Below are 24,938 nucleotides of genomic sequence, written 5' to 3'. Positions count from 1 at the left end.
ATTTACTTAAAATTTTACTCCTTACCATATTTACTCCTTGCTTCTACAGGATTGTCAGTTTCCACTGGTTCGCCAGTACCAACTCTGTTTCTTGCACTCACACGGAATAGGTACTCAACTCCTCCTTTTTGTAGTCCTGTGACAGTAAACTCACAGCTGTCTGCACGGTCAGTGGCCAGAACCCAGGTCTTTCTCCTGATATCACGCCTTTCAACTACGTAACCTATGATTTTGCTTCCACCATCAGTTAATGGCTCTTCCCAAGCAAGGCTCACTTCCCCATCAAATGTTTCTGTCACTTCTAAGTTACGAACTGGTCCAGGAACATCTGAAATTCAGATGTAAAAGAATTTTTAATATTTAATAATGCCTTTAAGTTGTGCTTTGCCATTGAAGTCCAGGGACTTAAGGGCTTACCAATGACTTGCAAGTTGATGAATCCTTCTGCTTTTCCATGTTTGTTCTGAAGCACAATTTTATACCTTCCTTTGTCTCCTTTCTTGGCTTCTGAAATTTTGAAAGAGGTCTGTTCGGCTGTGGTATGAACAGTTTTTGAAGACAGAGGTTCATTTTCCTTAAACCACTCAGCTTCTGCTTTGGGGTAGGCATCATATGGCACCACCATTGTCAGAGGTTGGCCAGCATCAACCACAAGGTCTTGATCAGCTGTCTTGATTTTTGGTGCAGCTAGTGAGAAAGATAATATGTGAGTGCTTTTGAGTTATGTACTGTAGTCACACTACTTCATAGCTTCTTTACTAAGCATTTGTTAATAAATTGTGGCTGTAAAACCTTGGATGTATGCCACAGTCCTTACAGCACAGAACACTAACCATGTTAGGGTTTTTTCCCCCTTTTTGTTTGTTGCAAATTATCAGACTCTGGAAAACAGAGGGCTGAGTTTGGCATAAAATGATAAGACACACATTCTTTGTGAAAAATGGTAACAAGATTCAATATAATGTAGTGACTTTTTTTTTTTTTTGATAGAGTAAGCACTGCATACTTAGTTGAAAATAAACCAGGTAAGTTTTTTCTTATGTAGACAAGGTACACTAGTGGCTTTTTAAAAATAATGACAATATTTAAAGATATCTTGGGTCAGGAAAAGAAAGAATTTAAAAACCTACAGGAGTTTGGAAAGTATGAGAGTGTGGACTGGGAAGACTAGTGGTGATAAATTCTAGGAATTATTGCATGTACTGGGAGCTGTCCAAGGTTCTGGCATGGATAGATGAGTACATCAATTCCCTTTTACTCAGGACACTTTGTAGTAAGAGAAATTAGAATAGTTGATATTTGAGTAAAGCTTACTACAAATAAAAGGGTCTCACAAGGATTATTTCATTAAATAACTGTAAAATCTGAAATCTATATATCGTTTGTGATACCATGAGGCTATTTTAAAATAAAAGAAAGGTACTTACCTGCCAATTCAAGCTTAGCTCTGGCTTCTTTGTCTTTGGCAATAAATCTGTATTCACCCTGGTCACGGGGCTTAATATCACAAATCTGTAGCCTGTGTATTTTTCCTTCACTCATCATCTGGTGTTTGTCACCCTGGACAACAATCATGTTATTCCTGAGCCATTGGACTTCCACCTTATCTTTGTTAAGCTCAGCTAAAAAGACAACATCAGCACCAGGGGCTTCAAGAATATCTTGAGGTGGCCTGATGATCTCAACAGGGATTTCTAAAAGTAAATTGTAAGACAAATTATACATATGCTTCAACTTTGAGGATCAGTTTTAGAGGTCAGTAGGCAATATTATCACTTTACTTAATACATACCTTCCACAAAGAGTCTAGCTCGAGACTTCCTGTCTTCTACTCCACAGGCATATTCACACTCATCATCCAACCTGCAATCCTTAATAATGAGTCTATGTATACTTCCATCTTTTTCAAATTTGTATCTAAAGAAGAGATTGAATTACTGGTTAGCTTGCATAATGACCACTAAATCATTTGCAAAAAGTATTGTCAATTATGGCTGCGGAAACAGAATAAGAAGTTTTCGGCTTACTTTTTGCCTTCCTTGATTTCTCTCCCATTTCTGTACCATTTTACATTTGCTTTCTCTCTGGAGAGCTGGCAGGAGAAGACAGCGTCATCAAACTCGGTGACTGTCTGATCTTCCAAGTGCTCCACAAATTCTGTAGGGGCTTCTATGATCAGAAGCTCAGCCACAGATTTATCCTGGCCAGCAGTGACAATGTATTCGCCTTCATCCGGGAAGCCACAGTCTTTAATGATCAGAGAATGTTTGTACTTATCAATCCTGTATGTTATACGGTTGTCAAAAGCCACCTCTTCTCCATTTTTGGTCCATTTCAGTGTTACATTGAGACGATTCACCTTGCACCAGAATGTGACAGATTTCTTTTCCATTGTTTCAATATCTTTAAGAGGTTCAATGATCCTAAGATCTTCCTCTGTTGGAAAGGAGAAAAATAATGTTGATTTTAATTGCTTTTGTATAAAATTTAATGAGACTAATCTCTAATACAACATACAATTACTTACCTTCTACTATTAGATTGGCTGCACTTTTCACATTTTCACCTCTGTGATTTGTCAGAGACACATTATAGTTGGCTTGGTCATCTAATCGTGCATCTCTGATCCTGAGGGTGTAGACCAGGTCTTTTTGGAGAATAATGTATTTTGAACTATCAAATATGGCTTCTTCATTCCTGAACCATTTGGCTTTTGCACCTTCAGTATTGACTTCACAGTTGAAGATAACTTCTTGTTGTTCCTTCACACGAGTGTCCTTAAGAGGAACTATGATCCTGAGTTTTTCTGAAAGCAACCAATAAGACCTTATAGCATGTGGAAAGACTGAAGTGGTAAATACAAATAGCTCCAAGAGCAAGGACAAACTTACCAATTACTGTCAAGTGAGCTGCTGCTCTGGCGGCCCCCACCATGACTACGTAGGTGCCCATATCTTGTAATGTGGCATCTTTCACAACTAGAACTCTCTTTTTGCCATCAGCAATGATGTCATATTTATCTCCAGATTCAAGTGTCTTATCATCTCTCTTCCACTGGACCTCAAAGCTTTCCTTTGATATAGTACAAACAAATTCAGCCTTTTCTCCTTCAAGAATTTCAAGATTTTGAGGCTTTGAGATAAATTCAGCAGCAAGTTCTGGAAAGAAAAAGTTGCAAGATAGTAAACACATATGCTTTTGCACTTTAAACATTAACAAGTATGAGGTGTGTTTTTTAAATGTCATATATTATAATGTTCATACCGTGTACTTTGACTTTGCCATCAGTTCGAGAACTTGGGAGTCTACAGTTGTAGTTGCCAGCATCTTCAAGATGAGCATTCTGAATGACCAAGATTCTCTTTCTTCCATCAGTAAGGATTTCAAATCTTCCTGTTTCGATGATCTCTTCATCTCCTTTGTACCAAGTCACTTCTGCTCCAGGTTTGGAGACTTCACAAACCAGTTTTATTGTGTCTGTTTCACTAACATCAATGTTGGCAAGATTTTTGGTAAAGACAGCTTCTTCTTCTGCAAGAAGAATTGAAAAAAAATTTGGTAAAACTGGCAATTATATAACTCCTTCCCAGTACAGCTACTTCTGCAAAGAAAGACTCTGTCTTACCAAGGACGGTCAGCATGCCAGAAGTTCTTGCTGTCCTTACTTCACAGGAATATTCTGCTTCATCGTTCAGCAGACATTTGTTGACAACAAGAATGCGCACTGCTCCCTTGGATATGATGTCATATTTTTTGCCCTTTTTAATTTCAGCACCATCTTTAAACCACTGGACCTATATTTATGACAAACACATTTCTTTGTAAGTTTTTAGGTTGTCTTTCACAGGGGTGTCCCTAAGAAGAACTATGATGCTGAGTTTTTCTGTAAGCAACCAGCAAGACTTAACCAATAAAATACAAAGAAGGACCAAAGTGACAGGTGCAAATTTAAGTAAACCCAAACAACAAGGAAAAACTTGCTAACTTCTAAGGGAACTACTGTTACTGTATTATTTGTTATTAAAAATAATGGGGTCACATATGTTTCTAACCATAGAGGGTCTTAGCCATCATGCAACTAACTTCTTTGATATGTAAGCTGATACTCAAAATTCAAGAAATTTTTGGATGCTATTTAATGGCAACCAGTTCTGACACATGAAATTTTTGCTTCTTTGATAAAAAACATTCAAAATAGAAATTTCATATGATTCAAACTAATAATATCTGAATTTCCTGGTTGTAAGTCCAGTGTTTTTCAAGTAATAGTAAATGAATAATACAAAAAGGAGAACAGTTAAGTCATGAACAAATTTCATATTAAAATAATCTTTAAAGGTAAAGTGTTAGCTTTCAACCCAACTGCTGGGGAGGGGAGGAAGGCCGATGACTGAGCTGATTTTCAACAGCTAATGATTTAATTAGGCTTGTATATGTAATAAAACCTCCAATAAAACAATTAAAGGACCAGGTTTGGAATCTTTATGGCTGGCTGAATGCATGGAGGTGGCTGCAGGGGGGTATCCCAGAGAGGGCATAGAAGTTTCACCCCTTCTACACATGCTTTGTCCAATGAATCTCTTGCATTTCTATTGATTTGTGTCATTTGTAATATTTTTATTATAAATGGTAAACATGAAAAAAAGTAAAAGTGAAGTGGTGATCAATGAAGGCTTTACATTTTTTTTGGTTGTCTCATCATGGTGAGACCAAAAATAAACATAAACTTATCTGGCTGTACAAAACACCAGGTATACAGTCACAAACCTTGGCATTTTCTCGGGAAATTTCACACTCAAACCGAGCCATTTCTTTTTCTTTAACTTGAAGATCAGTGAGTGGTCTTAGGAATTCCACATGAGGAGCTGTAAGAGAATGTCATCAGAATTCAAAATGAGGTTTCTGGAAATTTACTCTAGATACATTAAGTGAGGCCTTTGCAGGGCTTTTCCATTAAAAGGCAACAACTTTCTGAAATCACTTGGAGCTGCCATTCAGACATGATGCTTCGCTATTATTATGAATGCCTGTAGTTTACATAAAATTATGTGTTGTACTATATTTATAATTAATATACACACTAGAAAACCATCTCAGTTCTATTGAATGATAGCTGGAAGAAAATCTTCATTAATACGGTGCCAGATTTGAAAGATATTGTCAAGGGAAACACCAGTGGCAAAGTAATATTATTATGTTTAAGGCAGCCAGTATAGTCTGAGAAATTAGCAAAATTCAGTGGTAACAGCTTGAAGCACTATGAACCAGTTTTATCTGTGGCTAACAGCCATGAATCTATAACTGAAATTGCATACATTAAGCGTCTTTGTTTTGTTTTTTAAAACTCAGCTTCAAAGACATCACATATAAAGGCTATTAGTGCAACAAAGTGATGTGTTTTATATGGGAGGGTGTTTTTTTTTTTTTTTTTTTAACATCTGTTGCCTTTATCTCCAGAATGAATTCAGCTGTATATAGGACTGAGAAGCTTTCCCTTTGCCCTTCCTTCTTTCAGAACTCCTTGTGAGTCCTTTCCAAGATGACCTTCTTGATCAAAGAGATTCTGGGACCAAGGCTGGCCAGCAGGCTTGAAGAACTGCTCAGTGCAGCTGACCCTTCTTGGAGTGAAGGTAGAAGACGGCTGGGGGAAGGAGACCCAAGAGCCTGCTCTGACATGGGCTTCAGCACAGCAGCCACAGAGTGGAAAGAGTAATGCAGTACAAGGCGCATGGAGCACAATCAAAGCCGCTAGATTTTAGCTGTGGACAAATGGGAAGCAACTAAACCAAACAAACATCGCATAAAAGTGTTCACTGAAAAATGGCATCGCTAGACAAGTGAGTGAATGAGATACGTAAGCTAGCATGTGCATTTTGAAAAAAAGTCATTTGTCACAAGGGGATGAAGTAAGGCGACAGATCAGTAGAGCTCTCTTCATTCAAAGAATCCAGGACTTAAAAGAATCCAGGCCTTGCTCCTTCTTTTCACTCATTCTTGTTCTTGGAGGGTGATTTATGTGAATGGGATTTATCTGATTACAGCAGACCTCATGCTCTCATTCAAACCGAAAGGTCATGTTCATTTTCTAGTTGTTCCCCATGCCTGAAAATTCACTTTCCTTCCACATGGAAATCACTTTCACTTTCCTTTTGAAAAAACAGGGATTCCTATTTATCTTTTTTATTTAATTTGTTCTCATCCATATCAGAATATTCATACCGTAGGTGTGTCCCATATATACAAAAAGCACATCTATGTACTACTCATTGTGAGAAAAGAAACGTAGTGAGAAGTAATCTGTTAGATCCCATAGAGCATAAAGGCTTTTTTCAAACACAAAAGATCAGGTTAGGTCAGTACTGACACTGTAAGTTGCCAAGACATGCACAAAGTGTTCTGGTTGTTGTTGTTGCTGTTGTTATCAAAGAGTTGCAAATGAAAAGTCCCGTGTAAGAATACTTACGCACGACATTCAGGTTACAGGAAGTCTTAAAATCCTTAGCATCGCAAGTGTATGTTTTAATATCTTCTGGGGTACAGCCATGTATAATAAGTTTTCTGACCCTGCCATCAGCAACAATTTCATACTTCTTGCTTTTGAGGATTTCTGTCCCATTTTTGAACCATTTCACCTTAGCATTTTCTCTGGATACTTCACACTCCAACACTGCTGTGGCTTCCTCTTCGACCGTCTGGTCCTCAAGAGGTTTAGTGAATTCAACTGGGGGTTCTGAAAGAATCATACTCATTAGCCACGTATTTCTCCTCTTGTTCTCCAAGAATTTCAGTACCTCCAGGGCTTTCTCCCTTCCAAGATTCATCTGCAAGTTTTGATTCCATTCCTCTAATAATGATGTTTTATCATTATTTATATACAGAGGAAAATCATTTTTATAAACTATAAAATATCCACGAAATAATAGCCAACTCTTAGTTGATAAAGTGAATGATACCTGGTTTGATAATAATTCTTCCTCCAGCTGTTTTTGAAATCACAGAAATATATAATAAAAATAATAGGGAAAGAAAGAGAAGTAAAACACAAGTTGGCCAATTTTGATGCTTAAAAAATAATCTGTGAAATATTTTGTTAGGCCAAAAAGTGAATCTAGACTTTTGCATATTTGTTTGATTTTAATGATATATGGTACTCATTGTGTAATTGAGAGTTGGCATTATTTATGAGCCTTGGCATCATATATATTTTTAAAAGCATGCTTTGTAATTACCTTTCACAAAGAGGTTGGCATGAGTTTTGAAATCTTTGGCTGTTAGTTGGACTTCCCCAGCATCTTCTAACTTTACATCCCTCAAGGTAAGTGTATGAATTCTTCCTTCTGAACGTGTGACCACCTAGGAATTTTAAAAGATGGTAGTTTAAGAATATGGGGAAGAACAATCCAGTATAAAGGTACATTTAATTCATCTAGAGAAAGAGTTTGAAATAGTGCTTTCCAAGTAATTTTATAATCATATATATATATCACTTATGTATTTTAAAATTATTTTAGCTTATAATTTGGAAACTTTAACAAAAATATTTTATAATTATAGTAGGTAACTAGTAGGTGACCTTCTACATTGAAATTACCTCTGTCAATTTCTGTTTATATTTGTGATCTTATTTACACATATTTACATATATAGTTTTAATCATTCTGTTACTTGGTTTACATATATAAAGAACTTAGAAAAGCTAAGTCATGAATGGATGAAAGAAATTGATTACTAAAAAGAGTAAGCTGAAAGTAACCTTGTATTCTAAATGCAAGGGGCTTGTCATTCAATCATGGCCTAAACTCTTTTTCTCAATAATTTAGGAATTTGGGGTTGGAATAGTGGCTTGGGGGATTTAGCTGCTGCCTGCAGCACCAGCATTCCAAACTGGAGGAACAGTTCAATTTCTAGCTGCTTCAGTTCTAATCTGGCTTTCTGCTAATGTGCTCAGGAAAGCAGCTGATGATGGCCTGAGCGTTTGGGCCCCTTTTCCACCCGTGGGAGACCCAGGTGGAGTTCCTGGGTCCTGGTTTTAGCCTCGCCCAGGTGCAGCCTTTGCAGCCATTTGGGGAGTGAAACAGCAGATGAAGATTCTCTCCCTCCCTCCCTCTTTCTTTCTGTTCCCCCCACCATCACTCTGCTTTCCAAATAAGTAGATAAATCTTTAAAAATAATTTTAGCAATTCAATTTATTTTATAAACAAATCAAACCCGTGATTAAAATAATTGGCACAATTTTTAAATTTTGTTTAAAACTGCAAATGAAGATGTGTCTCTCTTTCCCTTTTTTGTGCATTTGGGCATCAGTGCTGGGAAAACCAGGTGTCAGGGGTACCACAGATAAGGTCATCCTGAGAGTAAAGATAAGAGAATCAGCAAACTTCCCAAGAAGCTACTGCCCGCCATGGAGACTGATTTTGAGCCACTGAAGACTTCATTTAGACTTAGGAGTAATGAGAATGTTTTTAAAAACTTTTCTACTGGCGGAACTATCTATTATGTTGGTATAAAGGAAAGAATCAAGAATACAGTTTCAACTAAAGGTATTTTCTTAATTAAGTCTTGAGCATGGTTATTCATATAATTACCTTAATAGTTGAGAATGGTTAAAAGTATAATAAAAATAAGCAGATATGAGAGAATAATTAAGATATGCCCTAGGAACACAGGTATCAATTCACAGACAAAGGGTTTGAACAGGAGATAATTTGTTATCAATGATGTTTCAACATAAATTTTGAATATAAAGTTTGGTTGGCAATTTAGGAATATTTTTAAAAGTGTCTCAGTTTGTAATTCATCTATAGGCATATCTTATCTATTAACATTGTTTACCACTTGAACTCCTCTGAGGCTACTCTAGAATATTCTCTATTACCAAGTACATTATTCAGATCACAATGGTTCTCAATAAATAGCTTGTACACAATATATCTTGACTATTATAAAAGGAAAAACAAGCAAATAGCTTATAAAAATAAGCCAAAAAGTGAACACTGAAGATTTAATTGGGCATTATGTAAGGACAGTGTACTAACTTATAATAAAAGTATATTGCTATATTATGCTGTGATCAAACTATTAAAGTTTAAAGACAAGACTATCAAAGGCTATGTAAGACAGAGTTTCTTGGAATGATGGCCAAAAACAATGTAACGAAACATAACATTTCTACAATTTTATCATTTCCTTTTCCCATAAACTGTTTTTGTTTGATTTCCTGTTAACATTTTGGAGACTAAACATTTTTGCAAAATAAAGATTAAAGGTCTAAGTGAAATTGACAAGAAACAGTTTGTTCTGATAGATTTGATCTAAACAGAGGCTGTAAAATGTAGCTAAATGATTATACTACTTCACAGTTTAGATTTACATTCTTTTTGAAAGGGGACATTTAAGTAATGCAAGAGCAAGTTCCTAAATGGATGATATATTTTGGGAGGCTAGAGAAGAGGATTAAAATTCCTAAGCCAGCAGACACACCAAGGGGCCCTACAGAATTTTAGTAAGCTGATCCCTTCTAACTCCAGAAAAAACAATTTAGTAACAAAAAGACTTTTATTTTTTTAGTAAAAAATTGTGAGTGAAATCTTTAGGACTCTGCACTTAAAATAGTATAGTTTTTACATTATAACTGAGATTGATATTTTAATTTAAGCTATCTCTTAAATTGACCAAAAGACAATTTAGTAGTAAAGGAATAATATAATTTGCCTTTATGCAGTATTTGTACATACAAGTCATGTAGTTACAGATCTAGAAGGGATCTTGAAAAATCAACCAATTCTTTGCCTTTAGACATGAAATTAACTAAACTGTACTTAAAAGAAAAAAATATATTTTAAAGTATGACAAGCTTGACCACCCAGTTAAATTTTTAGAAGACTTTATCGTGACTGTTACTGAATTGTCATTTAATCACTTTTTTTTCACTTTGTACCACCCTGCTATTTTTGTTTGTTTAGAGCAGTTGCTCAAGTATTAAAAGGCAATGCTTTTTAATACTTCAATCAACTTTGTGAGTTGTTATTAAACTGAGCCCCCTTTTAAGTATAGTCTTTTAAATTGTCAACATTTGATTTATCATGAATATTATTCACACATTTTTAACAAAAATTGTGGAAAAATGTCCTGAAACAATGTACTGTTCTATCCATTATTTCTAACCAGTGCTGAGTACTTTCTACAAATCTTGTTTCTAGAATTCAAAATTAATGGTAAATTATCAAGATATTTCAAATATATACATCATTTTTAGGGAGCAAAATCTATAGGTTAACTTAGGCAAATTATATTTTGCATCTACCTATATAATTGTGTCAGCTTTTACTTATGGGTAAAATTTTAGAGAGACTGTTAGTGAAAGGTATCACTGGGTGCTGGTTTTTTACTAGAACCTCTCAGCGTGCATTTGTTCATGTCCATGGATAATCACCACACCCTTCTTTCTTGTCAGTACCATCAGCCGCACACTTTAAATAGTCCACTTGCATTCCAGAACTTGCATAGCCCAAAGCCCTTGAGGGTTAAAAATAGCCTTGGAGAAATGCTTGAAGAGCAAAGCTGCCCAGAAGGTATCTCAGCTACTTGATCAACTGCCTGAAATGGAATTCCGATCTTCTGCTCTTAATCCCCTTATATGCAGAACACTAGATAGCAGGGAGACAATCAGTCTCACATTTAATGTGTGCCACTGGCAGAGCATCCAGGCAGAAAGCCTTCTTATTCTTTGCTGAATTCTGGCTAAGCAAACAAACTCTTATTGATAAGTAATGGGCTTGTGCCTTTTCTTAAAAAAAAAAAAAAAAAACCCTCAAGTTTGATCAAACTTTACATTTTAATTTCTATTTATCAATAAAATTATCAATAAACCCAACAAAAATGTTAGAAATCCGCCTTGAGATTTCAGAAGAAATTAGGGCAGAGGAAGGCAGAGAAGGGAAAAGGTGGAGAGGGGGCCAGGAGAAAGAGCAGAGATAAAGAACACGCAAGTGCAGGTGGGAGAACCTGAGAGAGAGAGAGAGAGAGAAGAGAGAGAAGAGAGAGGAGAGAGAGAGAGAGGAGGGAGAGAGAGGGGAGAGAGAGGAGTGAGGGGAGAGAGAGGAGGCAGAGAGAGGAGGGGGAGAGAGGGGAGAGAGAGAGGAGGGAGAGAGAGGAGGAGGAGAGAGGGGAGAGAGAGAGAAGGGAGAGAGAGAGGAGAGAGAGAGGGAGAGAGAGAGAGGGGAGAGAGGAGGGAGAGAGAGGGGAGAGAGAGAGAGAGGGAGAGAGAGAGAGGGGAGGAGGGGAGAGGAGAGGAGAGGAGAGGAGAGGAGAGGAGAGGAGAGGAGAGGAGAGGAGAGGAGAGGAGAAGAGAGGAGAGGAGGAGGAGGAGGAAGAGGAGAGCCAGCGGAAGTGTGCAGGTCAAGGCTGCCGGCTGCTTTGTACCTTGTCGCTGGGCTCGAGCTTCTTCCCTTTGAGGTACCATTCCACTGGGATGTCCTCATAGGAGAGCTCGCAGTCAAAGGTGGCAGTCTCCCCTGCCGTCACGGTGACGTCCTTCAGAGGCCGCAGAAGACCGATGACTCGTGCTTTGCGAGAGGAAAGGAACAGCCTTGAGTTACTCATTTTGTAATTCCAACAGAGTGAATGCAGACTTAGTTGTGAACCTCCATGTTTGCTTTCTTCAAGAAGGGAGGAGCAAGGGAACTGGCCGCTGTGTTAGCTCTCCTGTGAACGTGGCCCCATGGTGCTGAGAAGGGGAGGGAGCTAGTGGCTGGGGAGCCGCTATTTGTAGGGGCCCCCTTGCTCAATGTACAAGGTCAGCAAGAAATCTGCACTGCATCTGTCCCTCGGCCAGGCGTCAAGTTCCCCTTGCTACATAAGGCATGCGACTTCCAAAATAACTAAGACGCTGATTGGGAGAGGACAGGGGGCCCTCAGTCACATAGCCTGTCCACATCCATCAAACACTTTGCACCTTCCAAAAACGTTAGCTTAATATTCCCTGCCTCTCTTCCTGAATCTGAAGTGCCCACACAGCAAGGTTGGTCTTCATGGTGCTGTGGTGATATGGCCACTTGAGGCACTGGTCTTTGCAGTTTCTGAGTTAGAGTCTGACTGTATGCATATCGATTTTGAATGAAAGGATTACAGAATCAGAAAATCTGATTTGCTTATTTTCTTCTGTTCTAATGGCAAAGTCAATGAAGTTTCTAAAACTTCAGAATTTGAACATTAGGATAGCAATGAAGTAAATACAAGAAAGCTGGGTTTTGTATGTTAGCAATATTTTCTAGTTGATGTCAATTAGTTTTATTCCCATTAAAAGCATACGTTTAATTTTCAGCAAAAACACATAATGCTTACGCTTAACTCGGAGGTGGGCACTAGATTTAACGTTGGCGGCCTGGAAATCCACCCCACCAGTCTGATCCAGACGGCAGTTGTGCAAAACGAGGAAGTGTATTTTGCCTTCTTCTTTAATCTCACAATCCTGTATCAAAAAGAGAACGCATCTTCTAGGAAATAATGGTCTTTTATGCTTTAAGAACAGTCTGTCTTAAAGGAATGCTACAAGGGTGAAGAAACTACATAATATTGAGTTCCTTTTTTTTTTCTGTGTAACAATGCTTATAAATAATGCCAGGAAAGTAATATTTATTCTAGCTATATAATCCTGAACAAACTCACAGCATTATGGAGTAACTACAACCTTTTACCCATTATGCTGGCTCAAAAATAATGGACATGTGCATGTCTCAAGCCCACTTGTAGACCCTACTATTTTTCTTTGGATTGAGGTCTGCCAGGGAACCTGATAGCATGTTTTAAATGCCCAGCATGCATCTGACTTTTCGCCTGTCCTTTCGTATTTCATACAGCACCTCATGGTGTTGACAAGCTCAGAAATAGCCTTACAGGTGTTTGGAGTAATGCCTCTCCCTTGAGTTTCCAGTTGGCATGGATATCCTCTTCCGAGATTTCAGTTTCAAAGCGGGCCGTCTCGGTCTCGATCACCTCCACACTGTGCAGGGGTCGCACCATTTTAATCTCCCGATCTGCCAAGATGAAGGGCCAGCGTGCACAGTCAGCCTCTGGCAGAACGAATTCCCAACAGCTTCAAGAGCGAAATGCATGGAATCGTCCTCACCTTCAATGTTGAGCTTTCCTGAGGTCTGATCCGTGCCACAGTCACAGGTATACTGTCCGATATCCGATTTCAAGGCTTTCTTTAGGATGAGCATGCGTTTCTTGCCATCTGCCTTGATAACAACATTTTTGGATGGCTTTAGTTCCTTGCCGTCCTTAAACCATTTCACTGGTGCGTCCGCTTTGCTAATTTCACACTGAAGAATCACTTCATCCTTCTCCACAGCGGTGTAATCTTGCAGTTTTCCTGTAAAGTATGGATCTCCCTCTGCAGGTAAAGCATAAGTGAAAAACCTTCATGAACCCCGCAGTGAAACGACACTCTCTTAGAAAGCTTAACAGGCAGCTCACAGACTGCCGGGTATATACTTAACTGTGCACGTGTCAATCATTTAACATGCTTGTGTTCCAAATTTCTCTTAATATGAGAAAGGATATCAGTGCATGGGATCTATCAAGATCAAAAGCATCTATACTATGCTTGGAGGTATTTTATTAACTATTTTAAAATATAATATGAAATTTAGCTTCAAATAATATATTCACTCATTATTTGGCTAAATTTCCAACTTTTTGGCATCCCTATTATGCCTAGATTACCTTTAAGCTTTCAGATTGCTGTTATTTTTTCTTAACAGTTTACCTTTAATAGTATCTATAAATGTTAGATTTCATATTTAATTTTCTTGATATTAAGGAGCCTAGAAAGTGAGGCTTTTTTTTAATACGTTCTATGTTATCCTCTGTTATAAGAAACTTAAAAAAAAACTTCTTTAAACTAATTTTGATAAAGTGAGGAAACAAAACATATTCCTATTTTAAATATTACAGGGATCAATGATTAATCAATAATGAATAGCTTAAATTCTAATTTTAACTAGCTATTTTGTAGGCCTAACCTAAAATCTTCATTACTCTAAAGTCCTCATATTTTTAGATAAAAGACAACTTAGGAATATGCCTGATAATGTATGTGATGATTTCTTAAGGGTCAGGGCTGCATTCATTCCAAGATCATTAGAAGACTGCTTTATCTAACAGACATCCCACAATTTCTGCTGCTTGGAATGGAAGCACCTACCAAGGACAGTGAGTTTAGCTTCTGAGCTTATCCCCATCGCTTCCACTCTAATCTGGGAGGTGTCATCAATGGACAGGTCTTTGAAGGTGATCGAATGAGTTTTCCCTTCGTCGTGCATGGAGACCCGCTTGCTGGTGTGCAGGCGCTGGTCATTCTTGAACCAGCTAACCGGGATGTTATCATGGGACAACTCCACAGTGAACACGGCACTCTCCCTCTCTTTGGCTGTTACATCCTTGAGAGGGGTGAGGAATTTCAGCCGGATTCCTGATAATAAAAAGACAATTCATGAATTCCAGCACTTGAAGGAGGAAAAAAAGCAAAAGAGAATCATTTTCAGCATGGCCCAGCTGATGAAAATATTTACCTTCAATGATGAGTTTGCCACTTGTGCGCTTATCTTCAGCTTCAAACATGTATTTTGCTTCATCTTCAAAAGCAGCTGACTTGATTATCATTGAATGCCTAGTGCCATCCTTTATCAGCTCAAATTTGTCATCACTTGCAATTTCCTGGGTGCCTTTTAGCCAACGGAATGTTTTCGGCTCCCTGGATACCTCACACTCAAATTTCGCCTCATCCTTCTCAAAGACTTTAACATCGCTGAGAGGTGTGATGAAGATCAGCGGCAATTCTGAAAGAGGAGGACCAGCGGTGAAGTCAGAACACCTTCACACTCAGGACTCTGCGTCCGTTCAAGGTCCGCCAAGAGCATCTTAAAAGACAATACAAAGAGGGGGTTGGCAGGCAGAGCGTACCTTTCACTTTGAGATTGGCTGCAGATTTCGCATTGGCGGCCTGGAAGGAAACTTCTCCAGACATATCCAGCTGACAGTTATAAAGGACCAGGATGTGCTTCTTGCCATCCTCGATGATTTCACAGTCCTGTTTGCAGGGAGGGTTAGAAGGAAAGAAAGAGGATCATTTACATAAATGGTCATGCCTGCAAACCATGGGGAAATTTCACATTCTTTTTTTAACTCTACACAACCAAGCAACCCCTCTCCTGTATGATCAGCTAAATCTTGACTCACAGGGGAAGCAGTCAAAGGCTCTCCTTTTAATTTCCACTGGCCATGGACATCTGGTTCAGAAAGTTCAATTTCAAAGCGGGCTGTTTCACCGACAAACAACTCTACTCCGTACAGAGGCTTCTCCACTTTTATGAGTCGAGCTGAACAGAAAACAAAGTTTCATTATAGGACCGAACAAGCAGACTACAGGTTCAGGTAAGTAAGATCCACGCTTCTGAGCCACTCACCCTCAATGGTGACGTTGGCTTTGGTCTTGTCTGTGCCACAGTCACACACGTATTCGCCTTTGTCTTTGAGTTCTGCCTTTTTGATCTTTAAGATGCGGCGCAGGCCGTCTGTCTTGATGGAATGTTTGGGTGAGGGTACAATCTCTTCACCATCTTTGAACCATTTCACTGGCACGTCTTTGCTCACTTCACACTTGAGAATGATCTCATCCTTCTCGACTCCAGTTTTGTCGTGTAATTTCACAGTGAAATAGGGATCGGCCTCTATAAAACACATTTGGCAGGTGTACAATTAGCAATGTGTGAGAACGAAAGCTTATTACACAGTGGCAGGCTGTCACACAGGCACCACCACCCGCCTCTTCCGTTCAGCTGGCCACATTTACCTAAGACCTTTAGCTGTGCGGTGGAGCTCAGGTCCTTGACTTGAGCTCTGATTTGAGATATATCATCCAGTGTCACTTCTTTCATTTCCAGTTTGTAAGTCTTGCCCTCAGAAGACATGAGTACCGTTCTGCTTGTGTGGAGTTTGACATCGTTTTTAAACCAGGATACGTGCATCTTTTCATGAGAAAGTTCACAGACAAAAGTTGCTGTTTCACCTTCTTTCACTGTTTGATCTTCAAGAGGTGATATGAATTTCAGTCTTATGCCTGCAATGCAAATATGGACAATAGTTTCAGAAAGACAACTTACCCTCACACCACGTCCATTCTAATCAGCCTAGGTAAAAAGGACACGTTTTATATGGCACCTTTTCAAATGGACCCTATTTTCCATTTTAGAAACTTAAGGGTTATTCTTTGAGGGGGCTGGGGTTGGGATTGGTGACACTGTGAAAGTGAAACAGTAGTGTGGATGGCCACTTTTAGTTTTTAAAATTTGAGATTTTTTTCTTTTCCTTTGGGGAGGGGAGATAGGAAGGGAGAGAGAGACAGAGATAGACTTCAATCCTATCCACGGGTTCACTCCCCAAAGTCCAACACCTGGAGCTGGACCTGAAAACTCAATCCAAATCTCCCACACTGGTGGCAGGGACTCAACTACTTCAGCTATCACCTGCTCCCTCCCAGGGTCTGCAGTAGCAGGAAGCTGGAACCAACAACAGAGCTGGGACTTGAACCAAGATACTCTGTTAATGGAAAACGGGCATCCTAACCTCTATGCCAAATGCCTGCCATGTGTGTGGCCATATAGGGGTATCAGGTCAGATCTTGTCAGCTCTTACCTGTAACAAATAACTGGGCTGAGGTCTTCTTGCCCTCCACCTCAGCAGTGTAGACTCCTTCATCAGCAAAGCGAGAGTCATTGATAACAAGAATGTGCTTCTTTCCATCGGCAATGATATCAAATTTGTCAGATGCCTTGATTATGTCGGGTCCTTTAGACCAGATCACGTGGGCCTCCCTGGTGAGGACACATTCAAATCGGGCTTGTCGCTTTTCTGGAACGGTGACATCCTTCAGAGGCACAGCAAAGTCCAGTTCGATTTCTGAAAATCAAACATTAAAAACGAGGCTTTTCAGGATGCAGGAGGACACAGGGCGAAGTTGAGCCCGCTCCATGAGTTCTGAAAGCCCAGTACCTTTCACGGTCAGAATGGCCGTTGTCACTGCATTAAGAGCCTGGTACAGGACTTCGCCAGCCTGGTCCAGTTTGACTTTGTGCAAAGTCAAGAAGCGTTTTCCACCTTCTGCTTTGATCTCGCAAGTCTGAAAAACAGTAGGTTAAGTGAGCATTTGTTTGGAATAAATTCCTTAAAGGAGAATAGTTTCAGATACAAGTTGCTATAGTTTTAAAAATTGCTACTAATTTAAAAAATTAAGCAAAAGCATCCCTTTAGTATTTTATGCCGGTTGTGTAAGTTGTTCACAAGTAATGCATCGAATTCCTTCCCTTTTTGAGATTTTAGGAGCCTGATATGAAATCTATCAGTATTAAACAAAATCTGAGTATTAACCATGAAGTCCTAGTGCAGCTATCTTACATAACTAATGATGTGGGACATTACTCACAGGTGAGGGCCTTAGAAGTTCTCCCTTCAGTTTCCATTGTCCAGGAACATCTGCCTCGGAAATTTCTGCATCGAAGCTTGCACTTTCTTTCTCATAAATGGTAACATCCTCTATTGGTTTAAGCAGTTCAACTTCACGCTCTGTATAAGGCAGGGATAAAGAAACATAATGCTTTAAGCAAGGTGACAATGCTTTGCTGTTGTGTTTTGTGTGTGTTGTTTCACATTTTGCACACACAAACCTCATCTTTCAGAATAAAAGGTAAGATTTTTATACCTCCAAGTGTGAGCTTTGCAGGGTATCTCTTCCCTTCAATCTCCACCGCATATTCATCTATATCTTCTGGTGTAGCATTCTTAATCTTGAGGTAGAGATGATTCCCATCCTTCAATATCTCAGTCTTTTCATTGGGTTCCATGGGGATTTCATCGTATCCCTTGAACCACTTGATGTTTGGTGTATCTTTGGCTATATCACAAGCAAAAATGGCTGTGCCCTTGGGTTTCACGTGCTGATCTCGGATAGGTTTCACCAGCCATTCTCTAATGACCTCTGCATGGAAATGAAGCCAGAAAAATGATTATGAGCTAGGTAAGTAATGTAAGTAATATGAATTATTTCTGCAGTAAATTTCAGAAGTAGAACAAAAATGAAAACTGGACATAATTAATCTGCTACGTTATACTGGTACTCTCTCTCTTAGATAAGTTCCAAGACTTCTGATATTCAAACAATGGGAAACAAAGTTCTTTCTTGCATTTACTAAGCAGAATGTAATGTCCTGGCAAAGTACTAACCTACTACTTTCACGCAAGAGGAACATTCCAGGTTGTTGGCATTTTCCACGGTAACTGTGTAGGTCCCGGCATCCATGTCGTCTGCATCGTTGATGGTCAGGGCCCGCATCAAGCCAATGACCCCTGGCACAATCTTGCCAGGCTTCTCCACCACAATCTTCCCGTCCTTTCTCCAGACCACGTCACGCTCTTTGTTCAACTCACAGCTCAAGTACAGTGGCTGTCCTTTGACCACTGTGACTTCCTCTTCGAGCGTTTTTACAAAACGCACAGGAAGTTCTGTGGGGGTGGGTGGGGATTACAGTACATATTTCAGTACATGTGCTATTTCCGATGAAATAAAACTTAGTAAGAAGAGGCTTTATGACTGATTGCTAGGCAGGTGTATTACGTGGAAGTTTAACAGAGAACACATTCAGAAACTGGAAATTACCTTCTACAATAAGTTTTGCTGTGGAAGTCTTTTCTTTATTTCCCAAACGTAGAACACAGGTATATTCGCCGGCATCGGAGAGTTGGACGTCGATGATATGCAGCTTTCTGTCTTTCCCGTCTGCGATGAACCTGTGCTTTGGGCTCTCGCGGATGTTGCTACCGTCTTTCATCCAGGTTGTAATGGCAGTGGAGGGGGAGACCAAGCATTCAAAGATGGCAGAGGAGCCCACGGACTCTGCTTCCTTCAACACGATGTCTTTGATCTCTTTCACGAACTTCAGTGGCACAGCCTTCAGCTGGTAGGTGAATGGGGCTTCATCGGGAGGCTTCTCTCCACCACTTCCAGGCCGTAACTTTTTCCTTTCAGCTTCTATTGGTGAAGGAGTCTTTTTGGCTACACCTACTTCCAAGTAAAATGAAAGCTGATTTACTATCTCCACAGGAGACCGAAAGTACCTATCTGGATACTCTGTGGATAAAGGGAGCTGTGAAGCAGTTAGGAGACAGGACCAGAAAGTTAATGGCCAGGTAACCCAAGGGTCATTTGTAGTCTGCCTTGTTTCGGACAGGAAATTGAGAAGGTACAAGGAATCCATAAATAGGAAATGGGCGTCATTTTCTCAAGTTTTAATCCTAAGTATGAAACATCAAGGTTAATTGCTAATTATTTTGTCTGCATAGAAGTATCATGCATGTGAAAAATGAAGTTAAGAGCTTATGGGTTCATTATACTAACATAAAATTGCTTATATCTATAATACCTGCTAATACAATAAGTGGATTATTTGAAATACAGGACGTGGATTATTTAAAATACCAAAAGTCATGTGCATTTTAGCAGAATCAATCAGAAACAAATACTGTTACAAAATTTGAAGAAGTTTTCCCCTTGAATATAGAGTTTAGGAATTCATAGAACAAAAGGCTACAATACAGGTACAAAGGGAATGAATCTTACCTTTGATTGGGCCTTTTGGCTTGGCAGCCTCCTCCTTAGGTTTGGCTTCTAAAATAAAAGAAAACTCAGCATTTAAACAGTTTCAGACTTACTTCATGTTTATCAGTAAACCATGCAGGGTGAGTGATGCTCTTTATTATATACTCTAATGCATTTATATAACTTCTGGGAAAATACTTTGACTATATTCAAGAAGGCATACTTTGAGATTGACATGACCAAGATATATTGCCAATAAATTCAGGTTTAAAAAGTTCTTTCAGCAAGTGCCTTTATTGACTGCCATTTCTGGAAGGCTTGCTGCTGCCCTTCGGGGATGAGCAAGTCAGGTATCTTAGCTCTTTGTGTGTGCGTTGGTTATGTGAACCAAAGAAACAGTTCTGTTAATAAGAATCAGTGTAAGAAAAAGGGAAGTGGGCCAGAAGTTACCAAAAGCCTTTCTCTTTGTTTATGGATTACATAAGTAAGTCAAGGACTTAACACTAAGGACAAAGACAGGGTCCATGTGCCACACACGTATGGGTCCTTTGAAAATTTCCCTGCACAGACAGTGAACTGAGGCAGGAACAAGAAAGCCTCTCCATTCAGAGTTTACGTCAATTACAAATGCAGGGAGAGTACAAATCATAGAACAACTTCCTCAGCTTCAGACTGGGGATGAGTGAGGACGACTTTAATTGTACAGGTACAGGGTCAGCCCCATGGCAGTTGGGCACCTTTTTAAAGGTACTGCATGGACACTGTAAATGATTAAAAGTACAATTTGTGCCCAAATCATAATCATCAGTGATTAAATATTAAAAAGAACATAGTATATTTTTCATGTCATTGAACAAGAGGAAAAACCTACTATTCTGAGATAGTTTTAAGTAAACATTTTTCTAAATAATTTAATATAATCTACAATATAATAAATACATAAATGTGTAATAATTACACTTATATATTGAAATAATTTAAATATTTATTTCTAAATAATTTTAAATAAAATTTAAAGATATTAGCAAGAGATCAAGTAGTCAAGGTGAATATTTATTAATAATAATTATACATAATTTCATGTTTAGCTTTGAAATTATCTCCTAGGGGATAAATTATTAAGTAGCTTGTATATACCTAATAAATATCTCAAGTTTGGACTTGAGATAGCTATATCATTCATTAAGTTAATACATTTAAGAAAATTATTATTGGTCTAAATCCTTACATAAATTTAAAGTCTGAATTACATAGTCTTTTTTCTTTCTTATTGCTTTAAAATATACCTGATGTTAACTTTACCACTTTAGCTACTTTTAACTGTATAATTCAGTTGCATTAAGTAAATTTATACTGTTGTGCAACCACAATTCCATCCATTTCTAGAACCTTTTCATTATCTCAATGTGAGGTCTTCAAAAGCAATGATTCCTTAGAGCATGAGGGAATTTTGAAACTGTACGAGACTCCTCTCTGTATGTCCTTAGAGGTGTTTGTTTGGCTCCTTAGTTTTCATCAGCCCTAAACATACTCATTACTTGATCTCAAAGCATATGAAAGGAACAGTGCACTGCAGAGAAATGCATTCCAGTCAAAGCACAATATGCGTCTGAAGGTGAATTAAGTACATCGGATGAAGAAAACGTAAGAATGCATCATAGGGGCTGGCACTGTGGTGCAGCGGGTAAAGCCACTGCCCGTGATGCCAACGTCCCATATAGGCACCAGGCTGTGTCCTATGTCACTGCTCCACTTTGCTCCAGCTGCCCGCTAATGGTTTGGAAAAAGCAGCAGAAGATGGCCCAAGTGTTTGGGCCCCTGACACCCATTTGGGAGACCTGGATGATGCTACAGGCTTCTGGCTTCAGCCTGGCCCAGACCTGATTGGTGTGGCCATCTGGAGTATGAACTAGTGGATGGAAGATCTCTCTTTGTCTCTGTCTCTCCCTGTCTCTAATTCTGCTTTTCAAATAATAAATAAATCTTTAAAAAATTCATCATAAACAACCCCCAGTTGAAATGATGCCTATGTTTTGACATAAACAAGACTTGAATTTTAATGATGTTTGAGCTCTTTTAGTAAGCCACTAAGGCAAACTAGCAAAAGGAAAGTATAGGACAAATACCTGTTTTCTTTCCAACCACTGGTGCTGTGACTGGGGCAGCAATGGGAGTCGGGGCGGGCTCCACTGGAGGAGGTTTGATTGTTTTCACCTCTGTTGAGAGATGTCCATTTCATTTTATTTTTTAAGAAAGCTTTTATTTAATGAATACAAATTTCATAGGTACAGCTTTAGGAATATAGCAGTTATTCCCCCACTACCCCCCTCCCACCCCCACTCCTGGACCACCTCCTACTTCCTCTCCCATCCCAGTCTTCATTAAGATTCATTTTTAATTAACCTTATATACAGAAGACCAACTCTATATCAAGTAAAGATTTCAACAGTTTGCACCCATACAGACACACAAATTATAAAGTACTTTTTTGAAAACAAGTTTACAGTTAATTCTCATAGTATAACTCATTAAGGACAGAGGTCCTATATGGGGAGTAAGTGCACAGTGGCTCCTGTTGTTAACAATTGACACTCTTATTTATGACGTCAGTGATCACCCAAGGCTCTTGACATGAACTGACAGGGCTATGGAAGCCTTCTGAGACCACAAACTCCATCAGTATTTAGACAGGGCCATAATCAAAGTAGAAGTTCTTTCTTTCCTTCAGAGAAAAGTACATCCTTCCTGGTTGGCCCCTTCTTTCCACTGGGGTCTCACTCACAGAGATCCTTCATGTAAATCATTTTTTGCCACAGTGTCTTGGCTTTCCATGCCTGAAATGCTCTCATGGGCTTTTCAGCCTGACAGAAATGCATTAAGGGCTGATTCTGAGGTCAGAGTGCTGTTTAGGGCATTTGCCATTCTATGAGTCTGCTGTGTGGACTGCTTCTCATGTTGGAATCTTCTCTCCCTTTTAATTCTATCTATTGTTATTACATCCATTTTATTAATGCACCCTTCTGTCATTGCCTGAACCCCTATTTGGTGGCCTGTTTGCCTTTTGATATGATTTTAAATAACTTTTTTTTTTCAGAAAATAATACCTTAAGCACATTGAGACGTTAGAAGTCATTGGATACCTGTTGGCTTTCACCTGTTTTGTGTGACGTGTGAAGCAGTATGGTGTTGACACTGAGGATCAGTTTGCTTACCTGCCTCAGGCTTTACTTTGGGTTCAGGACCAGGGAGAGGTATTGCTGGCTTAATTTCAGGCACTGAAATAATGTACAACAATGAGTTTATCACAGTATTTCCCAATTTTTTCACAAACTCAAATAGAAAATTAAGCAGACTTCACATATCCTGGAACATATTAGGGCTTACACATACAGTTTTCAAATTAAATATCTGATCTAAATTTATTTTTTGGTTTAAATAAAATATTTAGAAAGTACAGTAAGGCAATCTCCTTTATTTCAGTGTTGTTAGCCATCTCATTGCCTATGAAGATTTTTTTCTAGTAATTTATTTAACATATAGATGATCATTAGCCAAGTGCACAGGAAAGTAAAATGCCAGAGAAAAATCAAGCTCTATGTGATGATTAGATTAAGCCTAATTCAAATCCAGATGCCAGTACAATATTTTAAATGATACATATTTGCATTTTTAGGGACAACTAAGAAAAACACCTAGGTTTATACCTTTTGTTGGTTCCGGAATTTTCCTTTCCTTTTTCTCAACAGTAGCTGGGGGTACTTCAACTTCTTCCACAGCTTTTGGAGGTGGCTCTGGTGCTTTAAGATAACAAGATTATTTTCTAATGTTAAGATCTGAATACACAGAAATAAACTCATCAGAAATACATTATGATATTCTTTTTCAAAAGCCTAATTGATGGCTTTTAAAAACAATTATATTTTTATTAATTAATTTCTCTTGTGACTGTCTCAATTTATTTTTCTTTTATCCCACCCATTTGCCTCTGGTTATCCCCATCAGCACTCAGACTCTCTATAAATTGTCCCAGTAGTTACAGTATTTGGGTACAGGCTCAGAGAAAAACTGACCCACTTAAAAGCCCTCATATTTTATGAATCAAATCTCTTCACCCTCTCATGAAGATATTCTGCAGCCAACCCGATTACTTTTGTCAAATCCACTAGAAGACTGGCAAAGTAACAATAATGAATGCAGACAAATACATGAGTGGATTTGGGAGTTGCTAGAAAAATGCCGCAACAAAAAGCAGACAATGGAAAACACAGACTGCACCACAGATGAGATATGAAGCTATGTTTCTATTTAACTCATTCATGTTTACAAGATAAACCTTTTGTTAAATGTCCACTTTGTTAAAAGAGAGTTTCACAGCTGTCAGTGAGGTTCCTACCTGCAGGTTTTTTAATTTTTTCTAGTTTTTTAGGTTCTACTTTAGGTTCTTCTTCTTCAGGTCTCTTTCTTAAAACTTAAAAGACAAAAAGGTTTATATGTAAACAAACAAACTAATGAAGATGTTGAAAAAGCTTGATGAATACAAATAATGTACAAAGCAAGGAAAACAAAAAAGCATGCGGAAGCAGGACTCTGAGAAATTAGCATTTATGCTTTACTGACTTTAAAAAAACATCAGTTGTTGTTAATTCAAATAGTACCCAGAGTTACTAGATAACTATAATGTAACTGTTTGACAGAAATGGCACAAATACAAAATGAATAATTTGAATTGTAACAAATTCTAATAATAATTCAATGTTCCAATAAATGAGGAGTATTTAAATGAGAAGTAGGACATTTAAAAGGAGATATCTAAAGAAATATAGGCTAGAAATCAGTAATTCTATCCAAACACAATGTTAGCAATTGTTTCTTTGTTGGTTATATTGCTTCTAATTTTTTAATGTTTTATTAGTAGGACAGAAACGCTCAGTCTTTTAAAAGTGTTATTTATTAGTGTGGTGATCCTATGTCACTCTTTAAAACTGAATACTGAATTTAGGCTTACATAGTTTTGTGTGAAGTATTTAATATGCTTAGTGTATTTTACCACGCAATTTGGTTATGAATATTGACAGTCATGGTCATTGTTGTTAGTTTAGAATTTTATCAGTCTGGTTATGTATATTAACATTGTAAACTTCCAAATACTATGAATGCTCACAAAATTTCTGTCTTGGTTTTTAAATTATTTGGAAATGGTAGCTTCTTATATTTTCAATGAAGCTACAAACAAATGTTGATAAGTAAGAATTCCAACTCAAAGAAAAGCAAGGGACAGAAACATTGT

General features: G+C 38.4%; 1 protein-coding gene across 50 annotated transcripts in view; it reads right to left on the bottom strand.

The window, feature by feature from the left end:
- TTN (titin) overlaps positions 1–24,938 on the bottom strand; it is a 273,051-nt gene that overhangs the window by 91,780 nt on the left and 156,333 nt on the right. For 44 of the 50 annotated variants that reach the window (XM_070070523.1, XM_070070550.1, XM_070070554.1 and 41 more), the window contains 33 exons: positions 24,045–24,119; positions 23,356–23,448; positions 22,864–22,926; positions 21,778–21,867; positions 19,673–19,720; positions 18,713–19,117; positions 18,280–18,558; positions 17,759–18,034; positions 17,483–17,622; positions 17,053–17,179; positions 16,696–16,959; positions 15,854–16,120; positions 15,468–15,731; positions 15,241–15,380; positions 14,965–15,091; positions 14,574–14,840; positions 14,207–14,473; positions 13,127–13,393; positions 12,895–13,034; positions 12,343–12,469; positions 11,422–11,564; positions 7,230–7,353; positions 6,464–6,730; positions 4,768–4,865; positions 3,626–3,794; positions 3,265–3,531; positions 2,892–3,158; positions 2,528–2,806; positions 2,028–2,436; positions 1,793–1,917; positions 1,428–1,694; positions 418–687; positions 26–328 (listed from right to left, as the gene is read on the bottom strand). In XM_070070523.1, coding sequence (XP_069926624.1) covers positions 26–328; positions 418–687; positions 1,428–1,694; positions 1,793–1,917; positions 2,028–2,436; positions 2,528–2,806; positions 2,892–3,158; positions 3,265–3,531; positions 3,626–3,794; positions 4,768–4,865; positions 6,464–6,730; positions 7,230–7,353; positions 11,422–11,564; positions 12,343–12,469; positions 12,895–13,034; positions 13,127–13,393; positions 14,207–14,473; positions 14,574–14,840; positions 14,965–15,091; positions 15,241–15,380; positions 15,468–15,731; positions 15,854–16,120; positions 16,696–16,959; positions 17,053–17,179; positions 17,483–17,622; positions 17,759–18,034; positions 18,280–18,558; positions 18,713–19,117; positions 19,673–19,720; positions 21,778–21,867; positions 22,864–22,926; positions 23,356–23,448; positions 24,045–24,119 — 6,714 coding nt within the window. The remainder of the gene's footprint in view (positions 1–25; positions 329–417; positions 688–1,427; positions 1,695–1,792; positions 1,918–2,027; positions 2,437–2,527; positions 2,807–2,891; positions 3,159–3,264; positions 3,532–3,625; positions 3,795–4,767; positions 4,866–6,463; positions 6,731–7,229; positions 7,354–11,421; positions 11,565–12,342; positions 12,470–12,894; positions 13,035–13,126; positions 13,394–14,206; positions 14,474–14,573; positions 14,841–14,964; positions 15,092–15,240; positions 15,381–15,467; positions 15,732–15,853; positions 16,121–16,695; positions 16,960–17,052; positions 17,180–17,482; positions 17,623–17,758; positions 18,035–18,279; positions 18,559–18,712; positions 19,118–19,672; positions 19,721–21,777; positions 21,868–22,863; positions 22,927–23,355; positions 23,449–24,044; positions 24,120–24,938) is intronic. The other 6 variants (XM_070070524.1, XM_070070555.1, XM_070070561.1 and 3 more) reach the window with 3 other exon arrangements.

The sequence above is a fragment of the Oryctolagus cuniculus genome, chromosome 3 (assembly GCF_964237555.1).
Source record: "Oryctolagus cuniculus chromosome 3, mOryCun1.1, whole genome shotgun sequence".
In the NCBI taxonomy this organism is placed as follows: Eukaryota; Metazoa; Chordata; class Mammalia; order Lagomorpha; family Leporidae; genus Oryctolagus; species Oryctolagus cuniculus.
This window is presented reverse-complemented; position numbering and strand designations above follow the sequence as displayed.